This window comes from Manis javanica, chromosome X, assembly GCF_040802235.1.
Source record: "Manis javanica isolate MJ-LG chromosome X, MJ_LKY, whole genome shotgun sequence".
Taxonomy (NCBI): Eukaryota; Metazoa; Chordata; class Mammalia; order Pholidota; family Manidae; genus Manis; species Manis javanica.
This window is the reverse complement of record NC_133174.1, coordinates 121497150-121523906: the sequence shown is the minus strand read 5'-3', so window position 1 is coordinate 121523906 and position 26757 is coordinate 121497150. Positions and strand designations below refer to the sequence as shown.

At 40.1% G+C, this 26757-nt stretch overlaps 1 protein-coding gene across 14 annotated transcripts in view; it reads left to right on the top strand.

Annotated features, from left to right (window-relative positions):
• The window catches only part of ENOX2 (ecto-NOX disulfide-thiol exchanger 2), a 291324-nt gene that overhangs the window by 187545 nt on the left and 77022 nt on the right, over positions 1 to 26757 (top strand). For 7 of the 14 annotated variants that reach the window (XM_037016937.2, XM_037016938.2, XM_037016940.2 and 4 more), the window contains one exon: positions 13762 to 13885. The exons of the other annotated variants lie outside the window; for them this stretch is intronic. In XM_037016937.2, the coding sequence (XP_036872832.1) occupies positions 13798 to 13885 (88 nt within the window). In that variant the 5' untranslated portion in view covers positions 13762 to 13797. The remainder of the gene's footprint in view (positions 1 to 13761; positions 13886 to 26757) is intronic. 14 annotated transcript variants of the gene reach the window in all.

Sequence of the window (26757 nt, the reverse complement as noted above, 5' to 3'; positions counted from 1 at the left end):
CTTAGGTGTTCTAATTCTTTTTCTTTTTCCTACTGGGAAACAAGACAGAGAAGATATGTCCTGCTTCCTGAAAAATATAAGATAATCTTTTCTCTTTAGACCTGATCTCTAGGAAAAGACCATCCTCCCTACCTACACTCCCTTGTTAGAAGCATCCCTTTGTGCTAGAAGTCACTTAACTCTGAGATCCAGGAGGAGGGAGTTAACTATATCAGTCTGGAAAAAAATCAGGAAAGAGAAACCATACAGTAATTTGAACAGAGGAAGTTTAATATAAATATTAACTCTACCAAGGTATTGGCTAGTTAGAAGTAAAAAGAACTGTAAAGATGTAGGACTAGCAGATATAAGGAACATCCATTACCCCTAGGGCTGACGTGTACTACCCAAAGGACAACCCTTTCCCCAGGAATGAGATAAGAGTTTGTAGGAAAGGGTACTGTTGTGGCGCTCTGGAAAACAGAAAAATTGCTGTGATGCTGTGCCAGCAAAACTTGCTCGAATTCTGCCTCCTGCAACTTTCTAGAAATCTGCCCTGTGGAACTTCTGGACAATCTACCATCCAAAGTGCCAAGGAAAGCTGCTCACAGGGAGGTATCTCAGCATAAGCACTCCATTACAAAACCACCTGAGGGAATGATACTGGGAGAAGCTGCTGGGTGCTGCTGATCACCATGTACTACAGGAACTACAAGCTGGAAAAGCTGTATGCATTGTGGAAACCTGGGGCTGGGAAGCTGTGTGTGCTGCTGGAGTTAGGCGCTAGGTAAGGTGGGTGCTTGCTCCACAGGAACCTGCGAAGCAAGCACACTAGCACATCAGAACCAGAAAGAAAAGCCCCTTGCTTCTGAAATGTTTCTCTTGTGCCTCCTACTAAAGCGGAACATTGTACCAGCTGGCCAAGGTCAAATATTTAAAAGGCCCAGAACCTTTTTCACAGAGCATGCAACAAGTATGAATTTGGAGCTAAGAGGCAATACAGTGAGTGATAACTGACACACCAACTCAGCTTAGGTGAAAGTGTTAGCTCCTAGTCCCAGCTCATGTTCTAAGTGGTCTTACTCTTACAATTTGAGGATGAGAGGATAGAAATCAGTTACCCTTTGTCTCCTTATGTCTTTTTTCGCCCCTTCTCCCTTCCTGTGTAACACCAGCCCCAGGGGAAAATAGCAGCTATAGCTCTAGCTGCAGTAGTCAACCTCTCCTTCTCTACCAAGATACCTTCATCCCTTTGTTCTGCACCTATCTCCACTGTACCAGTGGCGATGGGGACAAACATTCACCAGATGTCTAACATATCATACTATCATATCTCAGATTTCAGTATAGGTGGCTCAATTCAGTGGTAAGAGCATGCTATCAGACTTGGAATAGATTCCTCACTCTACCACTTACTGCCTGTGTGATCTTGGGAAAGTTTCTCAGCTTTGAACTCCCCTTTCTTCAACAATAAATGGAGATAATTACACCTGCAACTCAAGAGTGTTGTGAGAATTAGACATAAGTAATATACCAAATGTAATGCGTGACACCTAGAATCAAAGGAACTTGGGTTCAAATCTTGGCCTATCTTTTACTAGTTGTGAAGCCTTTGAGCAATTTACTTAGACTTTCAAGACTCAGTTTGCCCTTCCATAAAATGAGAATCATAATAATATCTGCCTCCTAACTTTCTTGTAAAGGTAAAATGCATATAAAATGTTTAGTGCAGTAATTTACACAGGGAAGGTGCTCAATAAGTGGTAACTATACATAGAGTTGTATCTGTCAGCATTGTGATATGTATCTTACTAGCTGTTAGTTTGATGTCTTACTTCCTTTGTCTTCCTCACACTCATCCTAGATTCCCTATCCCAGTGCTTCTGCCTTCAGAAGGAGCACAAACAATATTCTTGACCAGCTGAACCCCTGCTGGTCTAGTGAGCAGACCTAGACAGAAGGGCTTAGTTATTCATCTGGTTTATGACAAAAGGTGTTCATCCCTTGGCAAAGAACTAATTCCCTTAGTAGTTACACAGTTGCTTCTTTGAAGTTGGTCATACACCAAGGGAAGAAAGAGATAACTCACAGACCTCTAAATCATTCTAAAATCGAAGTCTCATTCTACTTCCAGTCATTAGAGAGAGACTGGGAAGAAAGGGAAATGAGACTAAATCTTGTTGAAAAGAGTACGTTTTTCTAATGTCAGTGAGATATGACCCTGGCAGAGTGTAGACCAAGTGACACATACAGACTCCTCCTTTATTGAAAAAACTTCAGTGCTTCACAAGCAGCCATTTATGTTCATGTATAAATATTTGGTTGGGCTATTGCGTAAGTGAGACTTCTGTGTAAGGTATCTTAACCTTTATGTTTGAAGCTCATGCAACTTAGCAGGAGGCAGGAGCAGGTGTGGAAATTGGAGACATCTGTAACTGTCCAATCAGTCTCTTCCACTGGGCATGTTTGTCAGAGCTCATCTATGCTGTGGACCCCCAGCCATTATTTTCAGTGTAGATTCTATTGGCATTGATCCTACCCAAGTAGGCTCTGCCTCACAAGGAAATCCCATACATAAAGGAAAGGGCTTTGCTTTATTGGAGATATCCTTATATTGCAGTTGGTGAGGAGTAAAGGAGCCATTTCTGGAATATTTCCTTGGAACTCACAAATAAAGATTTGTAGAGGGTCTTCTGCCTCTGAACTACTATATGAAATGCCACTTGAAACTGCTCATTAGTATGTACTCCAAGTTCCTTTGTCCAGCTTGCAACATAAGAGGTATCCCAGAAAGTAAGGTATGCATGATGCTCCTGAGCTTTTCTTTTAAACATACATCTGTGAGAATTCCTACTTTCTCATTTGATGTTATTACTAAGCAAGAGTCTCAGGTTGGACTCCCCAGCACTAGTGTATGCCAAACACTTCATGCCCAATATTCTTGCTTAGACATTCCCTCCAGGCAGAAATTATGATTCTGACTCAACCTTTTACCCAGTATTCCTAAGGAACTTTGCAACTGGCATGTACTCACAATAGCTTCAGCCATCACCTCTAGAGAAACCGAATTAGTCACCTTGCCAATTTCCCACATGTCCTGCCCAACTTTCTGAGCAATTCATTAGCTTTCCTACAAAGTAAACTTAACACTAAATGACAAAGGCAAGTTTACCCAATCCAAGGCCTTGGAACCCAGCTGGTCTTCCAGCAGAGAAACAATTGCTACTCATTGTGACACAGCCCCAGTGGGTGGACATGTGTAGGTGGGGATAGGTGACCATAAGATACCTAAGAAGCTGCTTTGTGTTGAGATTGAGTTTATCTACCACCCAGAGACCTAAATATTGGATAAGGATGAAAATTATGTTACAAGTGCACAAAAACATAATACTTCTATTTCCATTTATTCTAATGATATGAAGGGAGCACTCCCTGTCATCCAACCTCTGCCATTTTTTTAAATTAATTATTTCTTTCTCCACCCAAGCAGGAGACAGCAGGATGGGTACTTAGTCTCCTACCATATGTCTGTGCTTCCCAGCTACCCCTACTTGATTTGCCTTCTATTGCATGGGTGGAAAAGATGTAGGTGTTGGGATCTCTTTTTCTTTTTTGGCTCAAAAAAACCACTGGGAGGCAATTTTAAATAATGATTTCTTTAAAGGGAAAAAGTATGTTTAAGAGATTAAAAAGTGATTAGCAGTTCATCCCCTGAGAAGATAGAATAGGAGGAGGTGGATTATTATTTGTGTAGGAAGGGTTTTTGCATTTGGGTTTAATATGAGGAATCACTTTGATCACAATGGTTTCCGTTAACAGTAAGACAGAATACTTAAAGAGGCTGCAGCTATGGGTAGGAGTATCTGCTTACTTACTCTGTGTGTTCAGGTGAAAATAGGTTCCCTACTTCCAGGCTGGTATTCAACCAGTATGCACTGAATGGCCGTATCAGTTTAATAATACTGAAAAACTTCTGTACCAGTTGGTAAATAGGTATTACCAGTAGCCCTCTAAGTGATCATCAGCTACTCCAGCCAATAATTAATCACTGTTCAGATCCTCCTAAATGACCACCCATCACCCAGGCTACCCTTGTATCCCCCAGGCTTCCCCACAGTCTAGCAATAATGAGTTGACCCCTGGCACAGCAAGGGGGTCCCATGGACTCTTTTCCACTGCTGAGGTTCAGTATCCAATTCTGTTTGGTTGCTCATGCCATACTGGTGTTTGAATAGTTTGAATATCATCCTCATTTCCCTTAATCTTATTTCCATAAACTGAGGTCATATTTGTAGACAGAACCAACCAGCTAGCTCATCAGAGGACCCCTAGCAGAGTTTATTGCTTTTATGTAGGCTAAATTAAGTTTGTGAAAGAAGAAATTAATGTGGAAAATATTAGCAAGATCAACTTGGGGAAAGGATTGCTACTTGAAACAATAACCAACAAGTAGTGTGAGCCACGGTTTTTGTCAGGCATTACAACGCTGTCAGCAAATTGAGGGAGGTAAAAATTGATAATTCCATACTGGCTATTTATTCACCATGCCATTTCCTGGGGGGAAGTTAACAGTATAGAAGGTGCCATCCCTGCCCTCAAAGTTCTTACAATCCAGCAGGGGAAATACTGCAGGCGCCCAGTTAACTAACTATTCATACAAGGTAAAATGCTGATAGCCATTTAGAGAATCTAAAGCCATTAGTATTAAGTATCTCTTAAGGAAGTACAAAGTCAGCATACTTACTGTGGTACAAGAGAAGCACCCAGACTGGAGAATGTTCAGTTCCTGTGAAACAAAATAAGGTGGGGGGTTCACTTAGACAAAACCAGATTGTCTCTGTGATATTAAATTAGTACTGGCTCTGCAATGATGAGGAATATTTTATGCTACAAAGCCTGACAATTAAAGAAAAACTCATTTAAATCAGTAGAATGCTGCAAAGCAGACCACTGAAGGATTCTTTTTGCTCCTATGATAGAAACAAATTGAATAATTTTGATTCTCTTATCATCTTCTATGAAATTGTATTTGCTAATAGAATGCAAATATCATTGGTAAAGAAAGAAGAAAAAAGATGAATCATTATAATGAATGTTTAAATAAAGAGCATCAGATTCAGAAAGTTACATTATTATATTGCCTAAATAAAACCATCCAGGATTTTCCACTGCAAACAGTCTGAGGCCTTTGTGTATAACACACTTGCTAAGTGCAACAACTGAAACACTGATTCCTCCTGGGTAATGCTTAAGTTGGTACTACTGCTGCAGATGCTTTCTGAAACCCCAACATTGTTCTCCTGTTTAAGGCTCTCTTAGCCATCTTGGGGAGGATGCATCCTTCCTAATTCATTGGTGTCTGGCTTTCTTCATTTCTGATTAAGGATCTCCCATCCAAAACTTCCTACCACAAGCTAGAATGGGAAGGGGAATACAGAAGGATGGCATATCTTGCGCTTAACCCAGTCATCTTCCAGCCTCACCCTAGGATTTCTGGCAATTGCCAAATGGCTTCCCTATATGAGAAGTTCACAGGGATTAAAGTTGCATCTGTGGGTGGTAGGGAGAGGGCTCTGTAGGTGTCAGACATGACATTTGTCTTACTCTTTTGCTTTTACTCTTGTCTTATTCTTTTGTCTTTTGCTTCATTCACTGAATCAGTTCTCACTGAGTCCCTACTGTGCACTAAGTATAGCCCCTTTCATTTTATTCCTAGAAGTCTATCTGCCTTTCCCATATGGTTTGGCCAATTCGCTGGTGTCCTAAAATACATCAACCTCAGCTCTCCCCTCTGATGAGCTTAAGTGGAATTTAATAATCCCTGTTAAATTGTCTTGTGACTGTCATATGAATAAAGGCTACAGACTCTAAGTTAGATTGTAAGCATCAAATTAATTTTACTGCAATGGTCAGTCTACTCTCCTGGCATTCTGTTGTGCTTGAAGGTTAGTCATTGCATGCTTGACCAAAACGTTCCTGTCTGAGCTGTATTCAAAACAGATTTCAAGATATAGCCAGATTGAAAACTAGACGTTTGGAGATAAAAGACTGTGTACTCTGACCCCCTGGAAATAGCAAGCAGCTGCAGTGATTTTTATGTGTATATACAATACATCATCTTCAGGAGACGATGGACATTAAGCCCAGCACTTCTTGCTCCCAAAGCAAATGTCTGCTCATCTTTTCCACCTAGCTGCTCATGTCAGAGGAAAGAAATATTTCTTCCCAAATGACTTCTAAACCTGCTTGCCTGAGAAGTGCTGCCCCTGGGGAAGCCGGACCTATCAATGGAGTTTGGCTGAAAAAAGACGTAATCATATTCAGATAATGGCAGACACTTCCATTCTGGTTCCTTTTAACCTTCATCTGTCTTCCTAATTTACCACAGGCTCTCTCTTTCCAGCTCACCTCCTTTGGTCAACCCTGTTGTGAGTTCATATGCTCCTGATGTATGTGTCTAATATACTCGTCAGTTCAAGTTCTACAAGTAACATTCATGTAATAACTTGCCATTTATATTCTTGGAAAAATACAAAGATGGGCTTTTAGGCTACAAAGTAGTATTCAGGGTATTGTCATAGCTACAATACCTTGACGCTATTGGGACTGAGGTCACAAACTTCTTACAGCATGACACTTTCTTTGGGCATAATTGTGGTTTCTTTCAAATTTCCTAAAAAGAGACAGCAATGGTCAATTTTCTATTCCAGAGGATAGAGAGAGATATAGCCAGGCTGTAAATCTGATTTAAATTCTTCTCAATGAGAAATTTGTAAGTAGATCTAGGGAAACTGTATAGCCTGTTGCTTCTTACAATATTCAGCCTTCACCTGTGATAGTCACACTGCTGACCTATTGTGTGTAGGACAATGTGTGTTCAGTGGTTGAGTTTTCTAGAATGAATCACATCTGCTACTCAAGTCTCCTAAGAGCCAGTTGTGTTTGCAAGACCAGGCAAGGCAAGGTGTGTAGTCCAGGGCTGAGGAAAGTGGCAAGTGAAGTGGCTCAGGAAATATCATTTGGAATACCAATGAACACCAGCTCAGTCACTAAAACAGATCCAAAATGCTTTTTTTCAGGAAAATTCAATACCTACTTATAAATGCCAATGAGTGGGCTAACATTCCCTCTGGATACTTACATGACTCAAACACTTTAATTTCTAAAACAGAGTGCCTGCTTGGCCACTTTGCATGTCTAATAACTAAAACATGTGGGCTTTTCTGCAGCCATCAACATAGACTATCTGCCTTCCATGTGGTCACCAGAACACTCTACCTTGAATTATCTGCCCTTTAGCTCTTAGTTGTATAAAGGGACATGCCAACCAGATGTACTTGCCTAAGAAGCACCATCCCCAGGAAAGCAGGCCCCTATCAGTGGAGTTTGGTTCAAAAATAACATGATCATATTCAAATAAGAGCAGACACCTCCATCCTGGTTTCCTTTAATCTTATCTGTCCTGATCTACCTTGAACCCTCTCCTGTGCATCTCCTTTGGCCATCTCTATTGTGAGTACGTTCACTGCTCATGGAAGTGTCTGACATACTTGGCAGTTCAAGTTCTGCTGGTAACATTCATGTAGGAACTTATCAACATCCCACCTTTCAGGTTTTTCTCATTCTTTTCCTCTAACCAGTAGGACAAATAGGATTGTCACTTTCTACTTAGATCTTGTATGCAGCCTTGTTTGATCTTTAGTTTGTGTGTGTGTTTGCCCACCTCCACACCCAAGTAGATTATAAGCTCTCTGAGGAAGATACTTTAGCTTCTCTTCTGTCCCTCTTAGCCAGTAACAAAAGGCATAATAGGAGCCCAATAAGTACCATTTGTTCACTCATGAAACTAGGAGATACTATCCAAATAGATTACACTGTTTTTAATTCAAGTGTACTCTTTTATTCTTCTCAGAAGTAAAATTTTATTCTGGGGTTGTCTTGTACTATGCCAGAACTAGAAGTGTACTCTATGGTTCTGTGCTTTGAGCTACGGTCAGATACTCCAACTATAGTGGCTTAAGGAATCTATCCTTTTCTCTGTAGCTGAGAGAGTGACTGAAAACTCTGATCCAGTACATTTACTAGGCACTGCCGTCATCAAAAGAGCAGCCCAAAGCCCTTTGCCTCTGTACCTTGGCTCCCTTTATAACCCAAGTTCTTTTATGGAATGGTGGTGCTGCCTCTGCTAATTTTCACTTAACCTCCCCATTCCTCCATTTTCTTCCAAAAAAAGCCCATCATTATCAACCTGCCTTCTGGGGATGTTTTGAGGACATAATGCTGATAAGAAAACATTCTCTGTGAGAGAATATTGATGACAGGTGTTTTGTAGCCACAAAAAGAGAGGGCACTCAGCAGTAATTGGGGGCCATGTTTAGCTACCCAACTACCCATTATCATTAGTACTAAGATTGATTCTAATGCATCATGATAATGTACCTTGTAATCCACGTGTAAGGGGGTAATTTATTGTCAGGTGGTGATTGTTAGTAATAACAAGTTGTTAGAATATATTCAGAACATAGTTGTACACATCTCTTGTTTTTCTTTGTTTGCATGTCTAATTTTATGCCCCTTTGCCTATCCTGTTTTCTCCTTTAAACTTCCTGTTTTATTATTGTTTTTCTTCTTTAAATAAGCTTAGTGTCTCAATGAACAGCTTGAACACAGCAAACTGATTTGGAAAAGCAGTTTAAGCAGCCAAGTCCAATTTAAGAATGGTGGTGGATTTTATCACTCAGCTTTATTAATGGACCTCATTCCCTCTGTGTCTCGTTTCTTTCCCTAATGCATCTGTATAAAAGCCCTTGCCTCTCTCATTAACCCCTTTGACTGGTGTTAACTCACTCCTGGGCATTTGTTGCCATAGCTGCAGCTGCCCCTCAGCTGGAGCCCTCTTGCTGGCCCATGCAAAGGCCACGCAGGACTGGCCAGCTTGTTCCAGGCATCAGCTGTTAGGTAGAGGGCAAGAACCTTGCAACCCCAGAGGTCAAACAGCGTGTCCCATGTGCTTAAGCCCTAATTTTTTTTTTCTTAGCAGCAGATGGGTATGTGGTGGTCCAGCCTCAAGGCTGGGAAACATGTTGTGAGGACATTACCAGCACTCTTCCTCCCTCACCCCTCCCCAGTCACCCAAACAGGTAGCCTAGCTCCCTACTCAAAAAGGTGATTGGTATTTTTCCTCTGTTGTTTGAATCACTTCCTTCAACACCTGTAGCAGCTGTGGGGAATCGTGCACAGCTTGCCTCTCTGTTCACTGAAATAATTGCTGGCAGTTTTATGGAGCGTCTCTTGTATATATTTTGGCCCATTTACAGTTTTGATTATATCGTTCGCAGAATGGAAACGTGGCTTTCCTCTGCTTACTCTCATTCTCGTATATCTTCAAGGAGAAACTCTTTTAAAAACAATATGGAAATGACATGCAAATGATTATGTTAATATAATACAGGCAAAAGTCAGGGACCTTCAGAAGTTTCCTCAGGAGCAAAGTGATCAGGTGATGAGTACATTCTGCATGCATTTCTATTTGAGTTACCAGCCAGAATCGTCCTATGAGAGATGACTAGGAAGAGAAAATGTTAGCTACCTGTAATATGTGACTACTTGCTGCCCTAGGCTCCAGCACTGACATAGTTCCAGAGCAAACCCAACTCCCACACACGCAGATTGGGATTTGGGGAAGATGTTCAAACGTGGAAAGTTTCCACATAGACCAATAACAGAGTTGGAAAAGAAAATTTAATTTTGTCTCCGTTGTGCTGGCTTTGCCAGACACCTGGCAAGGATAAATCTGTGGATTAGCTCCAGACTTAGAAAATTTACAACCATGTAGTACCTTACCTTGACTTTAACGGAACTGATACTATAGCATCAACAACAGCAGCAGAATAGCAGCATCATTAACACCTAACATTTATAGAGTATCTTACAGCTTTAAAAACACTTTTACAATTAATACGTTGCTTAACCATCGCACCAACTCTCTAAGATTGTTGTCTATTGTTGTCTGCATTTTTGTGATGAGGCTCAGAGACATGACTTGTCCAAGGTCACACAGCTGGTAAATTGCATAGCCTTCTAACTCCAAAACCCTAAGGTACCCATGCTAGGGAATACACACAGCCCTGTCACCCAGCTTCCTAGCCCACTGCCACTTCCATGTCCACAAACCTCGAGGTAAACAAATTATGATCCATGCAGGCATTCACTGGAAAAACAAAAGGAAGATAGTCATGTTACAAAGGAATTACTGCCTTTCCATGGGATTCACATATGTTTCACATCTATGTTTGTGCATAGATCACTAACTACTGAGCAAGCTGCAGAGTGAGGGGAGTGGAGGAATGTGAGCAAGAACAGCACAATTGAGAGCTCCTGGCAACTAAAGTATCCTTCATAAATTCAGATAAAACATTTCTGAAGAGACACCACCAGTATTGGTAGTAGTACTATAAAAAGAAGCAAGGAAAGGTTAACACAAAATTCAGAATATTGGTTACCTCTGAGGGGAGAGGGAAGGAATCATGGAGGGGCATGTGGTGGCCTTTAAAGAAAATGGTTATATTCTTTTTCATAAACTGCATGCTGGGTACACAATTTTCATTGCACCATTGTTTTTTATACTTTACACTTCTCTCTTACAAAGTTCCCTTTGTACCTACTCAACATTTAGTTTTTAAAAATTAGTAAAAGACAGTGTGAGTCAGTAGAAAAATAAGATTTGATATATACAAGTTAGCTTTACATTTTTAAGGAAGATAGCCACTATTGAAAGCTAGGTGCACTTTGATTAAGAAACAAAACAAACAAAAACTTAGCCAGTTTGCTGTGACAGTGTCTTCCAGTGACATATCAGTTACTTCCTCAAGAATTGGTGGTTTGTGAAGACAGCATGCTATTCCAGAATTTCTCCAGGGTCTGAGTATTTCAGTACTGCCCTTCCCCTCTCCTCCTTTCTGACAGTGAACTTCTAGGTTCTGGGACAGGAAAGAGCAGTGGCTCAGTCATTTGGGAATCTGAAGTTAAGTGCTTGAACTGTTACCACGGATTTATGGGTTGTTACCCAAAGACTTATTATCTTTATGGCTTTCCTTCGTGTTGGACCTGACAGAGAATGCAGTGAATGAGTGGGCTTGTGTATTTATTTTCATTACTGGTTGGTTTCTCTCTGGCCAAGCTTCACATGCTGTAAGCACAGGCTGACAGGAATTATGGCTTTTCTTCCATGTGGAAATAAGTGGATAAACAAATACTCCCAGCCTGATTTTCTTTCCAATTCATTATTTACAGGGAATTCACCCTTTGTAATCACTCTCAAATCAAATTTGCTCTGCCAATCCCTGTAAGATTTGCTCTGGAGATCATCACCAACCTAGGCATCTTTTATTGTTGAGCAGCTTATGTCTCCTCCATGTTAATGCCACTTAAAAAAATGGATTAAAGGTGATGTCACTAGTGGCCTGGAGAGTCACTCAGGAAGAAAATTTAAGTTACAGCAGAAACAGATAAAAGGAAAGAGAGTCAATAACTCACATGTGTTTGCTATTTGGACTACCATTGTTGTATTAAAATATTCAGGAGAACCATTGAATTAAATGAGGCAAAATATGTCATGTATAAGATAGATTCCCATAAAGGCACTATTATTAATACTGTCCCAGAATCACAAACTGCTGACTAAATCACTTACATATGGATTGTTCCTGGAGTAGGCAGATAGCACATAACCTCTGCCCAGCTGTTATAGAGGTCACAGCTGTAGCCATAACCAGCTTTTGTCTTACTGGAAAGCTGGCCTTGAAGAGTCAGTTCTCCTGCCTACCTTGTTGTCTCCCATCCTTATCATGAATTATCGAGACATGGTACTAAGTAATTCTGGCTTTCGTCTACCACAGATGGGGTGATCACAACTGAAATCATGGATGCAAATACCGCCCATGCTTTTGGAGAAAAAGCAAATGGGTTTGGCAGCAGGTCTGATGGATTTGGGGCAATACAGTGGAGGAGGAGGGTAACACCGAAACAATCTTTTCAGGATTTTATTAGCAGTACCACTTTTAGAAAATGCATCAGTCAGATGAGAGGCATATAAATTAGTCATGCTGTTCTTTCTGGCTGTGCTCTTGATAAAGAACTGGTTAAGGAGAAGTCATCCTGTTCTTTTTTGTTTAAATACATTCCCCACTATGATTAACGGCTAGTTCCCATACTAATACTTTCTGTCCTTTTCACCTGAACTAATTATAACACTTGTCCCTCTCCTCAACCCCAGTGGCCCCTGTTTTCCATAAGATAACAGATGTAATGCCCACTATTGTTAATATATTAATAATTACTAGTATTCTACTACCACTTACTGAACTAGGCACTGCAATGGGCCTTTTTTTTCACTCTTTTAATCCTCACCATAGCCTTATGAGATAGGTACTATTATTACCCTCATTTTTCAGATGTGGAAAGTGAAGAACAGAGACATTAAGTCACTTCCCTAGCATCACACAGCTACTAAGTGGCAGGCCAGGATTAGAACTCCGATCTAATCAAAAGACCATGAACTTAACTACCATTATAACCCCATTTTTTCTTCATTCAGGGTTACACAACATTAAATGGTGAATGTTTACCATGCTTCATCTGGCCAAATATATCACAGTAATTGGTCATAGTAGTTGCAGTTTTCCAAAAAAAAGTCATTTTGAAACATGGTTGGGGATGGGGGCAGTATGAAGTTCTGTATAGTAAAGGCTATTGTTTTATGATTATTTGTCAAATTAAGATAAAGTTTGAAAATTCAAGTTAGGCTGCCTGTGGAGGTAAAGAAGCCAGAAAGGGGCCAGGGCTGCCAACCTAAGGCAGAGCCATTAGTCATTGTCTCTGTGGCTGTACATGTATATATAACATTGCTTTTAATATTTGAGGATGACTCTGCTGAGGCAGCTTGTTCTCAAACCAATGTTCCCATTATCAGTAGGATTTAACACTGACTGGTTTATGGACGTCATGTCCAGTGTCCCATTCCCCTGACTTAGACCATGGCCTGGTAGTTAGTGACTTGCAAAGCAAGTCAACAATACAATCTAATACCTATCCTCTCAGTCCAAGAAACTAGAAAGTACAAATGACTTCATGTTTTTAACATTCTACTTTAGGGGAGAGTTATAATAAGTAAACTGATAAGGAAAATATTCTCCACTCATGCCCATCCACCTGAAACACTTACAGTTTCTATTCCATGTTTCAGACTTAGCACAAATACAGCCGTATTTCCTACACCTTTTAAGATAATAATTGGTTTATCTTTCAAAACTCCCTCTAAAGTCACCTTCTCCATCTTAACATCACTTCCTCTATTTTCCCCACCCCCACCGCCCACTTTCATCCTAACAGGGTAACTGCCTCCCCCTTCCCTATATCTCTGTTTAGCCATTATCAAACTATACAATAGTTTTATTTTATGTCTATCTCTTCTGCTAATCTATGAGCTCCTCAAAGGGCAGGGAAACATGGTTGTTTCCCCTTAGTACCACCAAATAGTGTAAGGATTTAACACATTTGTTAAATAAATAATCAGAATGTATCCTGAAGCCCTGCCATAATCTCACTCAAAGATTCAGGTACACCTAGCACATAATGACCACCTGTGTTATTTTCTGACCACCAGAACCCCCACCCCCACGAAAAGAGGTGCTAGCATTCCTATTTATAGATGAGGACACTGAAATTCTGTGGTTCTCAAATTCATGATGGGCGTAAGCATTATCTAGCATCCTTGTTCAACAGGCAGATTCCCCAGCACCACCCAGATGAAAACCTCAGATGTGGACCCTGGACCTTGGCTATTTAGCCAGCACTCCAGGTGATTCTGATGCACGTGGTTGGACCCTCCATGTTGACAAATGCAAGTGTAAGTGATTGCTACGCAGTGAGTAAATAGTCAAGCCGGACTTCAAACCTAGCCCTCCTAATTCCAGATCTACTCCATGCTATATTTATCTTCGTTTTAATGTGCCTCTGATGGCAAGGAAGTGGACTGCAACATGTTGGAAAGATTACCAGCAACAAGAGCTAAAGCAAAACGGCTTGTGGATTAACCCCAGCGTTGTTGGTTTTTTTCCTCCAAGAGATCTTGCCAGACTTCCAACAGCATAACAGCAGGGTTGCCAAGTCATCTCTTACGCAGCTTACCTCAGGAAAGGGTAAACCACAGAGCTTTGGGAACTTGCAGGGTTTGTGGTTCTCTTTCTTCTTTCTCCATCCCCCCTCCACCACCAGCCATCCCATTAACTTAAAGAGCATATTCAGTACCTGAAATACAATTTATTGAGTTGTTAAATATTAATATTTCTGATTGAAAATGAGTAACTACAACATTTCGGATCCTGGCAGTAATATTATTGTGTCTGTTTCAAAACCAGGAAAAAAATTGTGTGGCTTAACAGGTAGTTAGAGTAAATGTTAAAAGAGCTGGCATAGGGTAGCATTTCTGCAGCCCATTTGTGCTTTCAGTGTGCTTTATCTAAATATTAGGTGAGGAAATAGGAAATGAATGTGATGATGCAATCCTAAAGACTAGAGGGCCACAGTCAACGATTCATCTTATAGCAGGATAATATGAGATCACTGGCATCGGAGGAGCCCGAGGAGCCCGAGAAACCAGCGGTGAGCCTAAGAACCTCAGTCCAGAAAAGCCCAAGAGAGCCTTGAGTGCAGCCAGTTGCTGTTCTTGCTGACCAAGAAAGCCCTCCAGGGTTCCTTGGTGGAGAATGCTAGGGTTCCAGGACCCCTGCATCCCACCTAAACCTATTCCCCTGGCTCGGTTTCAGCGAATACCCTTGAAGGGACAATGACTGTCCCTGAGCTTCTTCAGCTCATGCCAGCCCACCTTAAAATGACAAGAGACCTCTGCCCTAGTTCCAAGAAGTGGGAAGAGAGACCCCCACAGGGTAGCTGTATGGTTTCTTTTTTAACCAGAAAAAAAGGAAGGGAAAGATAAAGTAGGGTTAAAATCATGACTGAGTACTTGCTCAGCATTCATTGTACTATAATGATAGTATATAGCTCAGTGGTTACAAAGGCTGGCTCTGTAGCCATACTACCTGAATTTAAATTTCAGCTCCAGCATTAACTCCATCTGTACCCTTGCACAACTTCCTAATTTCTTTGTTTCATTTTTCTTATCCATGAAATGGGCATAATGATAAATATTACCTAGCTCATAGAGTTGTAAAGATTGGATTAAGTAATGTATATAATGTCTTAAAACAGTGTTTGGCCCAAAAACATTTTATAAATATTAGGAATCAACACAAACCTGAAAGATAGGTATCATTATCTCCAACCACAGGTGAACAAACAGGCTAAAAAGTATGTGAAAATTGTCTAAAATCACACAGCCGGTAAATAGTAGTGCCAAGATTTGATTTGAGATCCAGCTGGCCCCAAGATTTGTATTTCTTCCATTATACCCTCTTGCCTTCATAAATGTAGGGTATATGCTGTGAGTTCCTTGGAGGGGTACATGCCAAAATGTGTGTCCTTCTTCCTCACTACACCCCCATCTCCACTGCCAACTGCCATCTGGCACTCTAGCTTCTTAGAGATTTAGTTAGAAACCATGAACATCTTTATAACTGCTCCAGTATGTCTGTCCACAGGACTGGAAGAATCAATCTTCTAGGATGAGGGTTGGTTTGTGAAAGCACCCTCTGCTCTGAGGTTCTCGTCTGCATACCTTGAGGATCAAGCTGCTGTCTCTCACTGCCCACCCCACCACACTCACAGCCCAAGTGAGAATGATTACCTACTATATAGGCCAGAATAGAAATCCTTCCTTTTCCCTTCCTATTCCTTTCCCCTCTCCTCCCCTACCCCTTCCCCAAGGAAAAATATGTTGTAATATCCTGATCCACTTGAATAGCTCTTTGATCAATCTTTGGTAACACTCATAAGGAGATAAAGCCCTCACTTGTCTAAACAGCGTCATCTCTCTCCAGCCACCTGGGAGCCTTGTCTTAGAAAAGCCCCTGTCAGTTCTCTCACCCTGCATAGCCATGATGCAAGCTGTGGCGTCAAACTGCTGGTGACATCTGTGATCAGGAAGAGTGGAGCGTGCCTGGGGCTTCAGTGCATTTTTCATAAAAAATGATGGATTGTTAATTTTCAAAGAAAATGAAAAGGGATTCAAAATAGCACCTGCAACACCAATATATTGCTTCATGAGCAATAAATACCAAACAGAAGGTAAAACCTTGAGCCCTAGGCCTAATGCAGACCCAAAACATGATTTATCCTGCTATTTCCTTTCCCTTAGCCAGAGGCAGAAAGCACAACATTATTCAGTTCTAAGGATACCTATCCCTGCCCTTGTACCATAATGTCTCACAGCAAATACTTCATGAGTGCCTACTGTATGCAAGGTCCCGTGTGATATGCAACTAATGAGGTTTTCTTCTGTGCTCCCAACAAGCGTTTTCTTAGCTCCCTCCCTCTTTCCTCTGTCATGGTATTCCTAGTGCTCTTCCCAGGACCATTCTCTCTAAACAATACCCCCTCAACCTTCCATGGCACCTGGACTCCCCACCTTGAAGATTATTTCTTTGATGTGAAGCATAAAAGTAACCATGCTAAAAATGTTAACAGATTCCTTCCTCGTGGGGTGGATGGTGGTCAGATTAGTCTTAGCACGATAGCATAAAGTAGTAGGGCATAAACTGCTGAGATTGGCTGCACCCGTAGGATGATGGGAAGGGGCTGTGGAGAAACCAGGGGTATAAGGCACTCCTCATAAGGACGCATGAAAATCACTGTAGTAGAGCAGAGTTTCTCAGCCTCAGTGCTATTGATATTTGGGGTCAGATACTTGTTTGTTGTGAAGTACTGTCCTTTGTTTTGTCAGGTATTGAACAGTATCCTTGATCTCTACCCACTAGATGTCATTAGCACCTCCTAGCCCCCCGTTGTGACAACCAAAGATGTCTCCAAATATCACCAAATGTCCTCTGGGGGAAAACTTGGCCCCAGTTAAGAGCCATTATGGTAGAGGACTCAGGAAGTACCCATCTGTATAATTATGAGCTCTATAGCCCCCCCCCCACCTTTCAAATATTCTATGACATTATGACTTCTGTAGTTTAGTATAGCATAGTGGTTAAGAGCATGAATTGTGGAGACAGACTGCCTGAGATTGAATGCTTACTCCACTGCGAGCAAACGGTATGACCATTGACAGGTTGCTTAACCACTCTCTTTCTATTACCTCATCAGTAAAATGGGAATAATGACAGGTCCTACTGCATAGCACTGTTGTGAGGTTTTTTTTAATTCATTTTATTATCATTAATCTACAATTACATGAAGAACATTATGATTACTAAACTCCCCCCTTCACCAAGTCCCCCCCAACAAACCCCATTACAGTCACTGTCCATCAGCATAGTAAGATGCTGTGGACTCACTACTTGTCTTCTCTGTGTTGCACATCCCTCCCTATGACCCCCCCACACATTATACATGCTAATCATAAGGCCCCCTTTCTTTTTCCCTGCCCTTATCCTCCCTTCCCACCCCTCCTGCGCAGTCCCTTTCCCTTTGGTAACTGTTAGTCCATTCTTGGGTTCTGTGATTCTTCTGCTGTTTTGTTCCTTCAGTTTTTCTTTGTTCTTATACTCCACATATGAGTGAAATCATTTGGTACTTGTCTTTCTCTGCCTGGCTTGTTTCACTGAGCATAATACCCTCTAGCTCCATCCATGTTGTTGCAAATGGAAGGATTTGTTTTTTTCTTAAGGCTGAGTAATATTCTATTGTGTATATGTACCACATCTTCTTTATCCATTCACCTAATGGACATTTAGGTTGCTTCCATTTCTTGGCTATTGTAAATAGTGCTGTGATAAACATAGGGGTGCATCTGTCTTTTTCAAACTGGAGTGCTGCGTTCTTAGGATAAATGCCTAGAAGTGGAATTACTGAGTCAAATGGTATTTCTATTTTGAGCATTTTGAGGAACCTCCATACTGCTTTCCACAATGGTTGAACTAATTTACATTCCCACCAGCAGTGTAGGAGGGTTCCCCTTTCTCCACAACCTTGCCAACATTTGTTGTTGTTTGACTTTAGGATGGTGGCCATCCTTACTGGTGTGCGGTGATATCTCATTGTGGTTTTAATTTGCATTTCTCTGATGACAAGCGATGTGGAGCATTTTTTCATGTATCTGTTGGCTATCTGAATTTCTTCCTTGGAGAACTGTCTGTTCAGCTCCTCTGCCCATTTTTAAATTGGATTATTTGCTTTTTGTTTGTTGAGGTGCGTGATCTCTTTATATATTTTGGATGTCAAGCCTTTATCAGATCTGTCATTTATGAATATATTCTCCCATACTGTAGGGTACCTTTTTGTTCTATTGATGGTGTCCTTTGCTGTACAGAAGCTTTTCAGCTTGATATAGTCCCACTTGTTCATTTTTGCCTTTGTTTCCCTTGCCCAGGGAGATGTGTTCATGAAGAAGTCACTCATGTTTATGTCCAAGAAATTTTTGACTATGTTTTTTTCTAAGAGTTTTATGGTTTCATGACTTACATTCAGATCTTTGATTCATTTAGAATTTACTTTTGTGTATGGGGTTAGGCAGTGATCCAGTTTCATTCTCTTACATGTAGCTGTCCAGTTTTGCCAGCACCATCTGTTGAAGAGACTGTCATTTCCCCATTTTATGTCCATGGCTCCTTTATCATATATTAATTGACCATAAATGTTTAGGTTAATATCTGGGGTCTCTGTTCTGTTCCACTGGTCTGTAGCTCTGTTCTTGTGCCAGTACCAAACTGTCTTGATTACTGTGGCTTTGTAGTAGAGCTTGAAGTTGGGGAGTGAGATCCCCCCAACTTTATTCTTCCTTCTCAGGATTGCTTTGGCTATTCAGGGTCTTTGGTGTTTCCATATGAATTTTTGAACTGTTTGTTCTAGTTCGTTGAAGAATGTTGTTGGTAATTTGATAGGGATTGCATCAAATCTGTATATTGCTTTGGGAAGGATGGCCATTTTGATGATATTAATTCTTCCTAGCCAAGAGCATGGGATGAGTTTCCATTTGTTAGTGACCTCTTTAATTTCTCTTAAGAGTGTCTTATAGTTTTCAGGGTATAGGTCTTTCACTTCCTTGGTAAGGTTTATTCCTAAGTATTTTATTCTTTTTGATGCAATTGTGAATGGAATTGTTTTCCTGATTTCTCTTTCTATTAGGTCATTGCTAGTGTATAGGAAAGCCACAGATTTCTGTGTGTTAATTTTGTATCCTGCAACTTTGCTGTATTCCGATATCAGTTCTTGTAGTTTTGGAGTGGAGTCTTTAGGGTTTTTTATGTACAATATCATGTCATCTGCAAATAGTGACAGTTTGACTTCTCTACCAATCTGGATTCCTTGTATTTCTTTGTTTTGTCTAATCGCTGTGGCTAGGACCTCCAGTACTATGCTGAATAACAGTGGGGAGAGTGGGCATCCCTGTCTTATTCCCGATCTCAGAGGAAAAGCTTTCAGCTTTTCACTGTTCAGTAGGATGTTGGCTGTGGGTTTATCACATATGGCCTTTATTATGTTGAGGTACCTGCCCTCTGTACCCATTTTGTTGAGAGTTTTTATCATGAATGGATGTTGAATTTTGTCGAATGCTTTTTCAGCATCTATGGAGATGATCATGTGGTTTTTATCCTTTTTGTTGATCTGGTGGATGATGTTGATCAATTTTCGGATGTTGTACCATCTTTGCTTCCCTGGGATAAATCCCGCTTGGTCATGGTGTATGATCCTTTTGATATATTTTTGAATTCGGTTTGCTAATATTTTGTTGAGTATTTTTGCATCTACGTTCATCAGGGATATTGGTCTGTAATTTTCTTTCTTGGTGGGGTCTTTGCCTGGTTTTGGTGTTAGGGTGATGTTGGCTTCATAGAACGAGTTTGGGAGTATTCCCTCCTCTTCTATTTTTTGGAAAACTTTAAGGAGAATTGGAATTATATCTTCTCCATATGTCTGATAAAATTCCGAGGTGAATCTATCTGGCCTGGGATTTTGTTCTTGTGTAGTTTTTTGATTACCGCTTCAATTTCTCTGCTGGTAATTGGTTTGTTTAGATTTTGTGTTTCTTCCTTGGTCAGTCTTGGAAGGTTGTATTTCTAGGCAGTTGTCCATTTCTTCTAGGTTTTCCAGCTTCTTAGCATATAGGTTTTCATAGTAGTCTCTAATAATTCTTTGTATTTCTGTTGAGGCCGTCGTGATGTTTCCTTTCTCGTTTCTGATTCTGTTGATGTGTGTTGATTCTCTTTTTCTCTTAATAAGTCTGGCTAGAGGCTTATCTATTTTGTTTATTTTCTCAAAGAACAGCTCTTGGTTTCATTGATTTTTTTTCTATTGTTTTATTCTTCTCAATTTTATTTATTTCTTCTCTGATCTTTATTATGTCCCTCCTTCTTCCGACTTTAGGCCTCATTTGCTCTTCTTTTTCCAATTTTGATAATTGTGACGTTAGACTATTCATTTGGGTTTGTTCTTCCTTCTTTAAATAGACCAGGATTGCTATATACTTTCCTCTTAAGACTGCTTTCGCTGCATCCCACAGAAGTTTTTGCTTTGTGCTGTTGTTGTCATTTATTTCCATATATTGCTGGATCTCCATTTTAATTTGGTCATTGATTCATTGACTATTTAGGAGCGTGTTGTGAAGTCTCCATGTATTTGTGAGCCTTTTTGCTTTCTTTGTACAATTTATTTCTAGTTTTATACCTTTGTGGTCTGAAAAGTTGGTTGGTAGGATTTCAATCTTTTGGAATTTACTGAGGCTCTTTTTGTGGCCTAGTATGTGGTCTATTCTGAAGAATGTTTCATTTGCACTTGAGAAGAATGTGTATCCTGTTGCTTTTGGGTGTAGAGTTCTATAGATGTGTATTAGGTCCATCTGTTCTAGTGTGTTTTTCAGTGCCTCTGTGTCCTTACTTATTTTCTGTCTGGTGGATCTGTCCTTTGGAGTAAGTGGTGTGTTGAAGTCTCCTAAAATGAATGCATTGCAGTCTATTTCCTCCTTTAGTTCTGTTAGTATTTGTTTCACATACGCTGCTGCTCCTGTGTTGGGTGCATATATATTTATAATGGTTATACCCTCTTGTTGGACTGAGCCCTTTATCATTATGTAATGTCCTTCTTTATCTCTTGTTAGTTTCTTTGTTTTGAAGTCTATTTTGTCTGATACAAGTACTGCAACACCTGCTTTTTTCTCCCTATTGTTTGCATGAAATATCTTTTTCCATCCCTTGACTTTTAGTCTGTGCATGTTTTTGGGTTTAAGGTGAGTCTCTTGTAAGCAGCATATAGATGGGTCTTGTTTTTTATCCATTCAGTGACTCTATGTCTTTTGATTGGTGCATTCAGTCCATTTACATTTGGGGTGATTATTGATAGGTATCTACTTATTGTCATTTCAGGCTTTAGATTCATGGTTACCAAAGGTTCCAGGTTACTTTCCTTACTATCTAAGAGTCTAACTTAACTCACTTAGTATGCTGTTACACACACAATCTAAAGGTTCTTTTCTATTTCTCCTCCTTTTTCTTCTTCCTTCATTCTTTATATATTAGATATCAAATTCTGTACTTTTTGTCTATCCCTTGATTGACTTTGAGGATAGTTAATTTAATTTTGCATTTGCTTAGTAATTAGCTGTTCTACTTTCTTCAGTGTGGTTTTATTACCTCTTTTGACAGCTATTCAACCTTAGGGACACTTCCATCTATAGCAGTCCCTCCAAAATAGACTGCAGAGATGGTTTGTGGGACGTAAACTCTCTCAGCTTTTGCTTATCTGGAAATTGTTTAATCCCTCCTTCAAATTTAAATGATAATCTTGCCAGATAAAGTAATCTTGGTTCCAGGCCCTTCTGCTTCACTGCATTAAATACATCATGCCACTCCCTTCTGGCCTGTAAGGTTACTGCTGAGAAGTCTGATGTTAGCCTGATGGGCTTTCCTCTGTGTGTGATCTTATTTCTCTCTCTTGCTGCTTTTAGCAGTCTGTCCTTATCCTTGATCTTTCCCATTTTAATTACTATGTGCCTTGGTGTTGTCTTCCTTGAGTCCATTGTGTTGGGAGATCTCTGGATCTCCATGGCCTGAGAGACTATGTCCTTCCCCAGATTGCGGAAGTTTTCAGCAACTACCTCCTCAAAGACACTTTCTATTCCTTTCTCTCTCTCTTCTTCTTCTGGTATCCCTATGATGCGAATATTGTTCTGCTTGGATTGGTCACACAGTTCTCTCAATATTCTTTCATTCTTAGAGATACTTTTTTCTCTCTGTGCCTCTGCTTCCTTGTATTCCTCCTCTCTAGTTTCTACTTCATTTATTGTCTCCTGCACCGTATCCAACCTGCTTTTTGTACCCACCATTCTGCTCTTCAATGATTGGATTTCTGACCTGAATTCATTCGTGAGTTCTTGGATGTCTTTCCATACCTCCATTAGAATGTTGATGATCTTTATTTTCAGGAAGAGTCACAAGGTCCATATCATTTAAATCTTACTTGGGAGTTGTATTAATAATTTTACACTGGACAAGGTTCCTTTGGTGTTTCATGTTTGCATATGGCACCCTCTAGTGTCCAGAAGCTCTATTCTGGAGCTGCTCAACCCCTGAAGCAATGTTGGGGGTCGCAGGGAAGCGGTACTGGTGCCTGGGAGGAGGAAAGAGCTGTTCCCCGCCTCCCGGCTTCTGTGCCTGTCTCCACTGCCTGACCAGTGGACAGGTCACACAGGTATAAGTTTTTGTCCCAGAGCAGCCAGATATGGATCCCTGCTTTCCACAGGCGGCCAGAATCCCAGTCTCCCCAGGAACTCTGCCTGTATTAACTTTCCAACCCAGTAGTCATGCGAGTCTCATGAAAGCACCATGAAATGTAGGTTTGTGCTCCCAGTGCAGATCTCCGGAGCTAGGTATTCAGCAGCCCCAAGCCTTCCACTCCCTCCCTGCTCTGTTTCTCTTCCTCCCGCCGGTGAGCTGGGGTGGGGGGAAGGGCTCGGGTCCTGTGGAGCCACAGCTCTGGTACATTACCCCCTTCGGTGAGGTCTGGTCTTTTCTCCAGGTGTGTGCAGTCTGACACCATCCTCTTTCCTGTTGCTCTCTTAGGATTAGTTGCGCCAAATAAATTTTCTAATTGTATCCAGTTTTAGGAGGAAGCCTTTGTCTCTCCTCTCATGCCGCCATATTTAATCCAATGCCTGTGTTGTGAGTTTTAAACTAATGTCATAAATACCTAGAACAGTGCCTGGCACATAATAAGTATTAAATAAGTGTTAACTATTCTTAATCTTGCTATAATTGCTATCATTAGCACTATTTGGCATTCATCTAAGTCCTGGTATGTTCCAGAGGTCTGATGTTTCACCCAGCTTTGGACCACTATCTTCCTTCTGCAGAAATGACTAGAGAGCTAAGTCCATGGGTCAGGACTGCACAATGCAAAGAGATTTTTATTTGGCTATGGGTCTATGAAATAGGTATTGCACGTAACCCCTCTTTGTACAATTACTAAGTTCACTTATTTAAAAGCACACTTATCGTCACCTACTTTGAGCTAGTCACTGTAAAATACACAAAAGTAAATGAGGTTTATATCCCCTGACCTCAAGGAACTAATGAATATAGCTGCTTCCCATGCACATTTATTTTAGTAAATTTGACTGCCTTAAATTCTCAAAGAATTTGTACTTAGTTTCTTCTTACCCATGAAAAATTTCTCTGTGATGAAAATTATCTCCCCATCTCCAGATTTAATCTTTCTTAAAGTTTGTATTTTTGTAATTGAGATTTTCATATATTATCAGCCCTGTTAGGATTATAATACCTCAAATTTTCACCATTTTATCTTTCTCTCTCTCTTCATTTAAAATGTTTAATATGCAGTCCTCAGAAGAAACCTGCCAAGAGATTTTTTATCTTAATATAGTAACAGAGTTGCATCCCATTCTGAACAGCTTGGCACCTGCCTCCGTGAAGAAGAATGTCTGTGCAAGACTTCTTTACATACACTTATATATTTCCTCATTCATTTGTTGAAAATACAATTGCTCATTGAACAACATGAACTGCATGGGTCCCCCAATACATGGGCTTTTTCAATAAATATATTGGAAAAATTTTTGGAGATCTAGCACAAATCAAAAAATATTTTCTTTTCTCTAGCTTATCCCATTGTAAGAATACAGTACATAATAAATATAGCATACAAATACAGCACTGTTAATCGACTGTTTATGTCATTGGCAGGGCTTCTAGTCAACAGTAAGACTATTAGTAGTTAAATTTGGGGGGAGTCAAATGTTATACACAGATTTTCAACTGCACAGGTTGGTGCCTCTAAGAAAGTGCCATGTCTTCAATCAATTTACCTAGAAGGCACTCATTCACAACCACTCTACAACCTGCAATCTCTTGAGGAATAACCAACACAAGCAGAACAGAGAACCAGCATAGCAGGACATGTTCTTCAGACTGGGGTGAGGTATTTTGAAGGCCATTTGACAACGCCAGTACTTGCTTTCTGAATAGTCTTGGCCACTGCCAGGGAGTGTAGGACTCAGGGGAAAATGAACAATCTTGTCCTTTAGTAATATGGGACTACTTTTGTTGAAGAAATTGTTAGATGTCCGTTTTTAGTCTGGAAAGTCAATCAACCCAGGACTTAACTTTTGATCCCAAGCAGATGTCTAGCACAGCATATTTTGTTAGTGCAGACCTTAAATCCAGATTGCTGCCAGACAGAGATGATCATGATATTTCTCTTTGAAAGTAGAAATTTACAAGCTTGCTTATATATATGACTGTGCCTAAATGGGAAAAAATTATAGATAACAAGATCAAATGGGATTATTAGTTGAGTTCATCTATCCCTGGTTGTAACTCTTAAGTAAATTACTACATGTAAATTCAGTTGTTCTGGAGAATCAGCTTAGCAATTATGTCATCCCTTTTAAGACAATTTATCATTCTGAAAAGGTATACAAATAATCAATGATTGTCATTGCATAGGTTGCTTATTGTCCCCCAAATCACTATGTTAATTTTCTTTATTCATTCATTCAAATCTTTCTTGAATACCTACTTTCTACAAGACACTGAACTAAAAATATGGGAAAACAAAGATGCCTAAAACCCAGCCCCTGACCTAAAAGAGCATGCAGGCTAGTAGAAGAGAGACATGTATCTAATAACTATAATTCAAGGCAGTCAATGGTAAACATTCAGTTGTTCTTGCTTCCTGGAATGCTCTGCAACCCTAACCCTTCATTCACTACCTAGAGGAAATGCTCTCTCTCCTTAAAGACTCATTTCAAATGTTTCTTTCCCAGTGAAGTCTTCCCTGGCATTCCTCCTCTCCTCTTCCCAAACCCAAACACGTACATCCAAACCCATTCCAGCAGATTTAATTACTCCTTTCCTGTCCCCATAGCATTTACTCATAGTTTATTGCAGTGCTTATTACAGTAATTTGTATTTGGTTATTTATATGTCATGCCTTTCACTGTATTGTGAGTTCTTCCAGAGCAGTAAATGAGTATCTCTGTATTCCTAGTCACTGGCACAGAACCTGGCATATAGTAAGATTCAATAAAATTTGGTTTGGGGAAAAGGAGTAAGAATAAGCAAACATATGAAAATCAAATTCTAGATAAAATGTTATGATAATGCATAGGAGGGAGTAATTAATTCCAGTGAGGTGGTTTCATAGACCAGGTTTGTCATTTGAGATAACCCTTGAAAAATGAGTAGAATTTGGCAGGTGTAAATGGGGGCTGGAGGAGAGGAAGAAGAGAAGAAAGCAGAACTCCTTAAGAATTTAAGTATGCAATTCATTGTAGCAAAATAATGCTGTTAATTATACATTGTCCTTATCTGTTCATGTAAGCAAACCTAGCAGAAATTCTACTTGTTAACATTTTAACAGGCACTTTAAATTAATATATATTTTGAAAATAGTACTACCATGCTGTCATTTAAAAAAACTGATAATTTAGATAATTCTTTCCCATCCCCCCAAAATTAGTCCAGAGTTTGGCTAGGTTGATACATTGTAAATTCTCATTCTCGCATCTCAAAATTCTTCATTGCAATTAATACCAGATTCTCTTACATTTCCAAGGACTGCAGAACCAAAGAGTAGCCAAACTGTTGCAAGAAATTATTTTTGGCATTGGGACCCAATCCTTCTGAACCTAGCTGTTTCCTCTGGGAGTCATTCTCCAATTACCAGAGAAAATCAGAGTGTGACTCAGTAATCTCTAACAATCCCTTCCAGCTCTAACATTCCCTAAAAGCTTATCTCTTCTAGCTGGAGATTGGGAGTCCAAATAAACCTAATAATCATTATATAAACTCTAGACTTAAAGGATATTTGATGCCCCATGTTTGTTTTCTTGATATTTACAAGGAGGCTATTTCTAGTTTCCTAATATACCTTCATGGGAGACTACTAAAAACTGGGTGTGAGGACAACTCTGGAGTTCCTACAGTTGGGAAATTACCAGTTCTGATATGTGACTTCAGACAAGTAATAAATGTTAGGACCATCAATCACTCTGTGTATGTGTGTGTGTGTGTGTGTGTTTGGTTTATGGAAAGGAGGCATAGGCAGCATAGAGTAACCAAAATTAATATTTCAGAAATAATGTTTTTAGATATTTGTATTTGCTTGTTTTGACCAATCAGTAACTAAAATAGCACTTGTATAAAT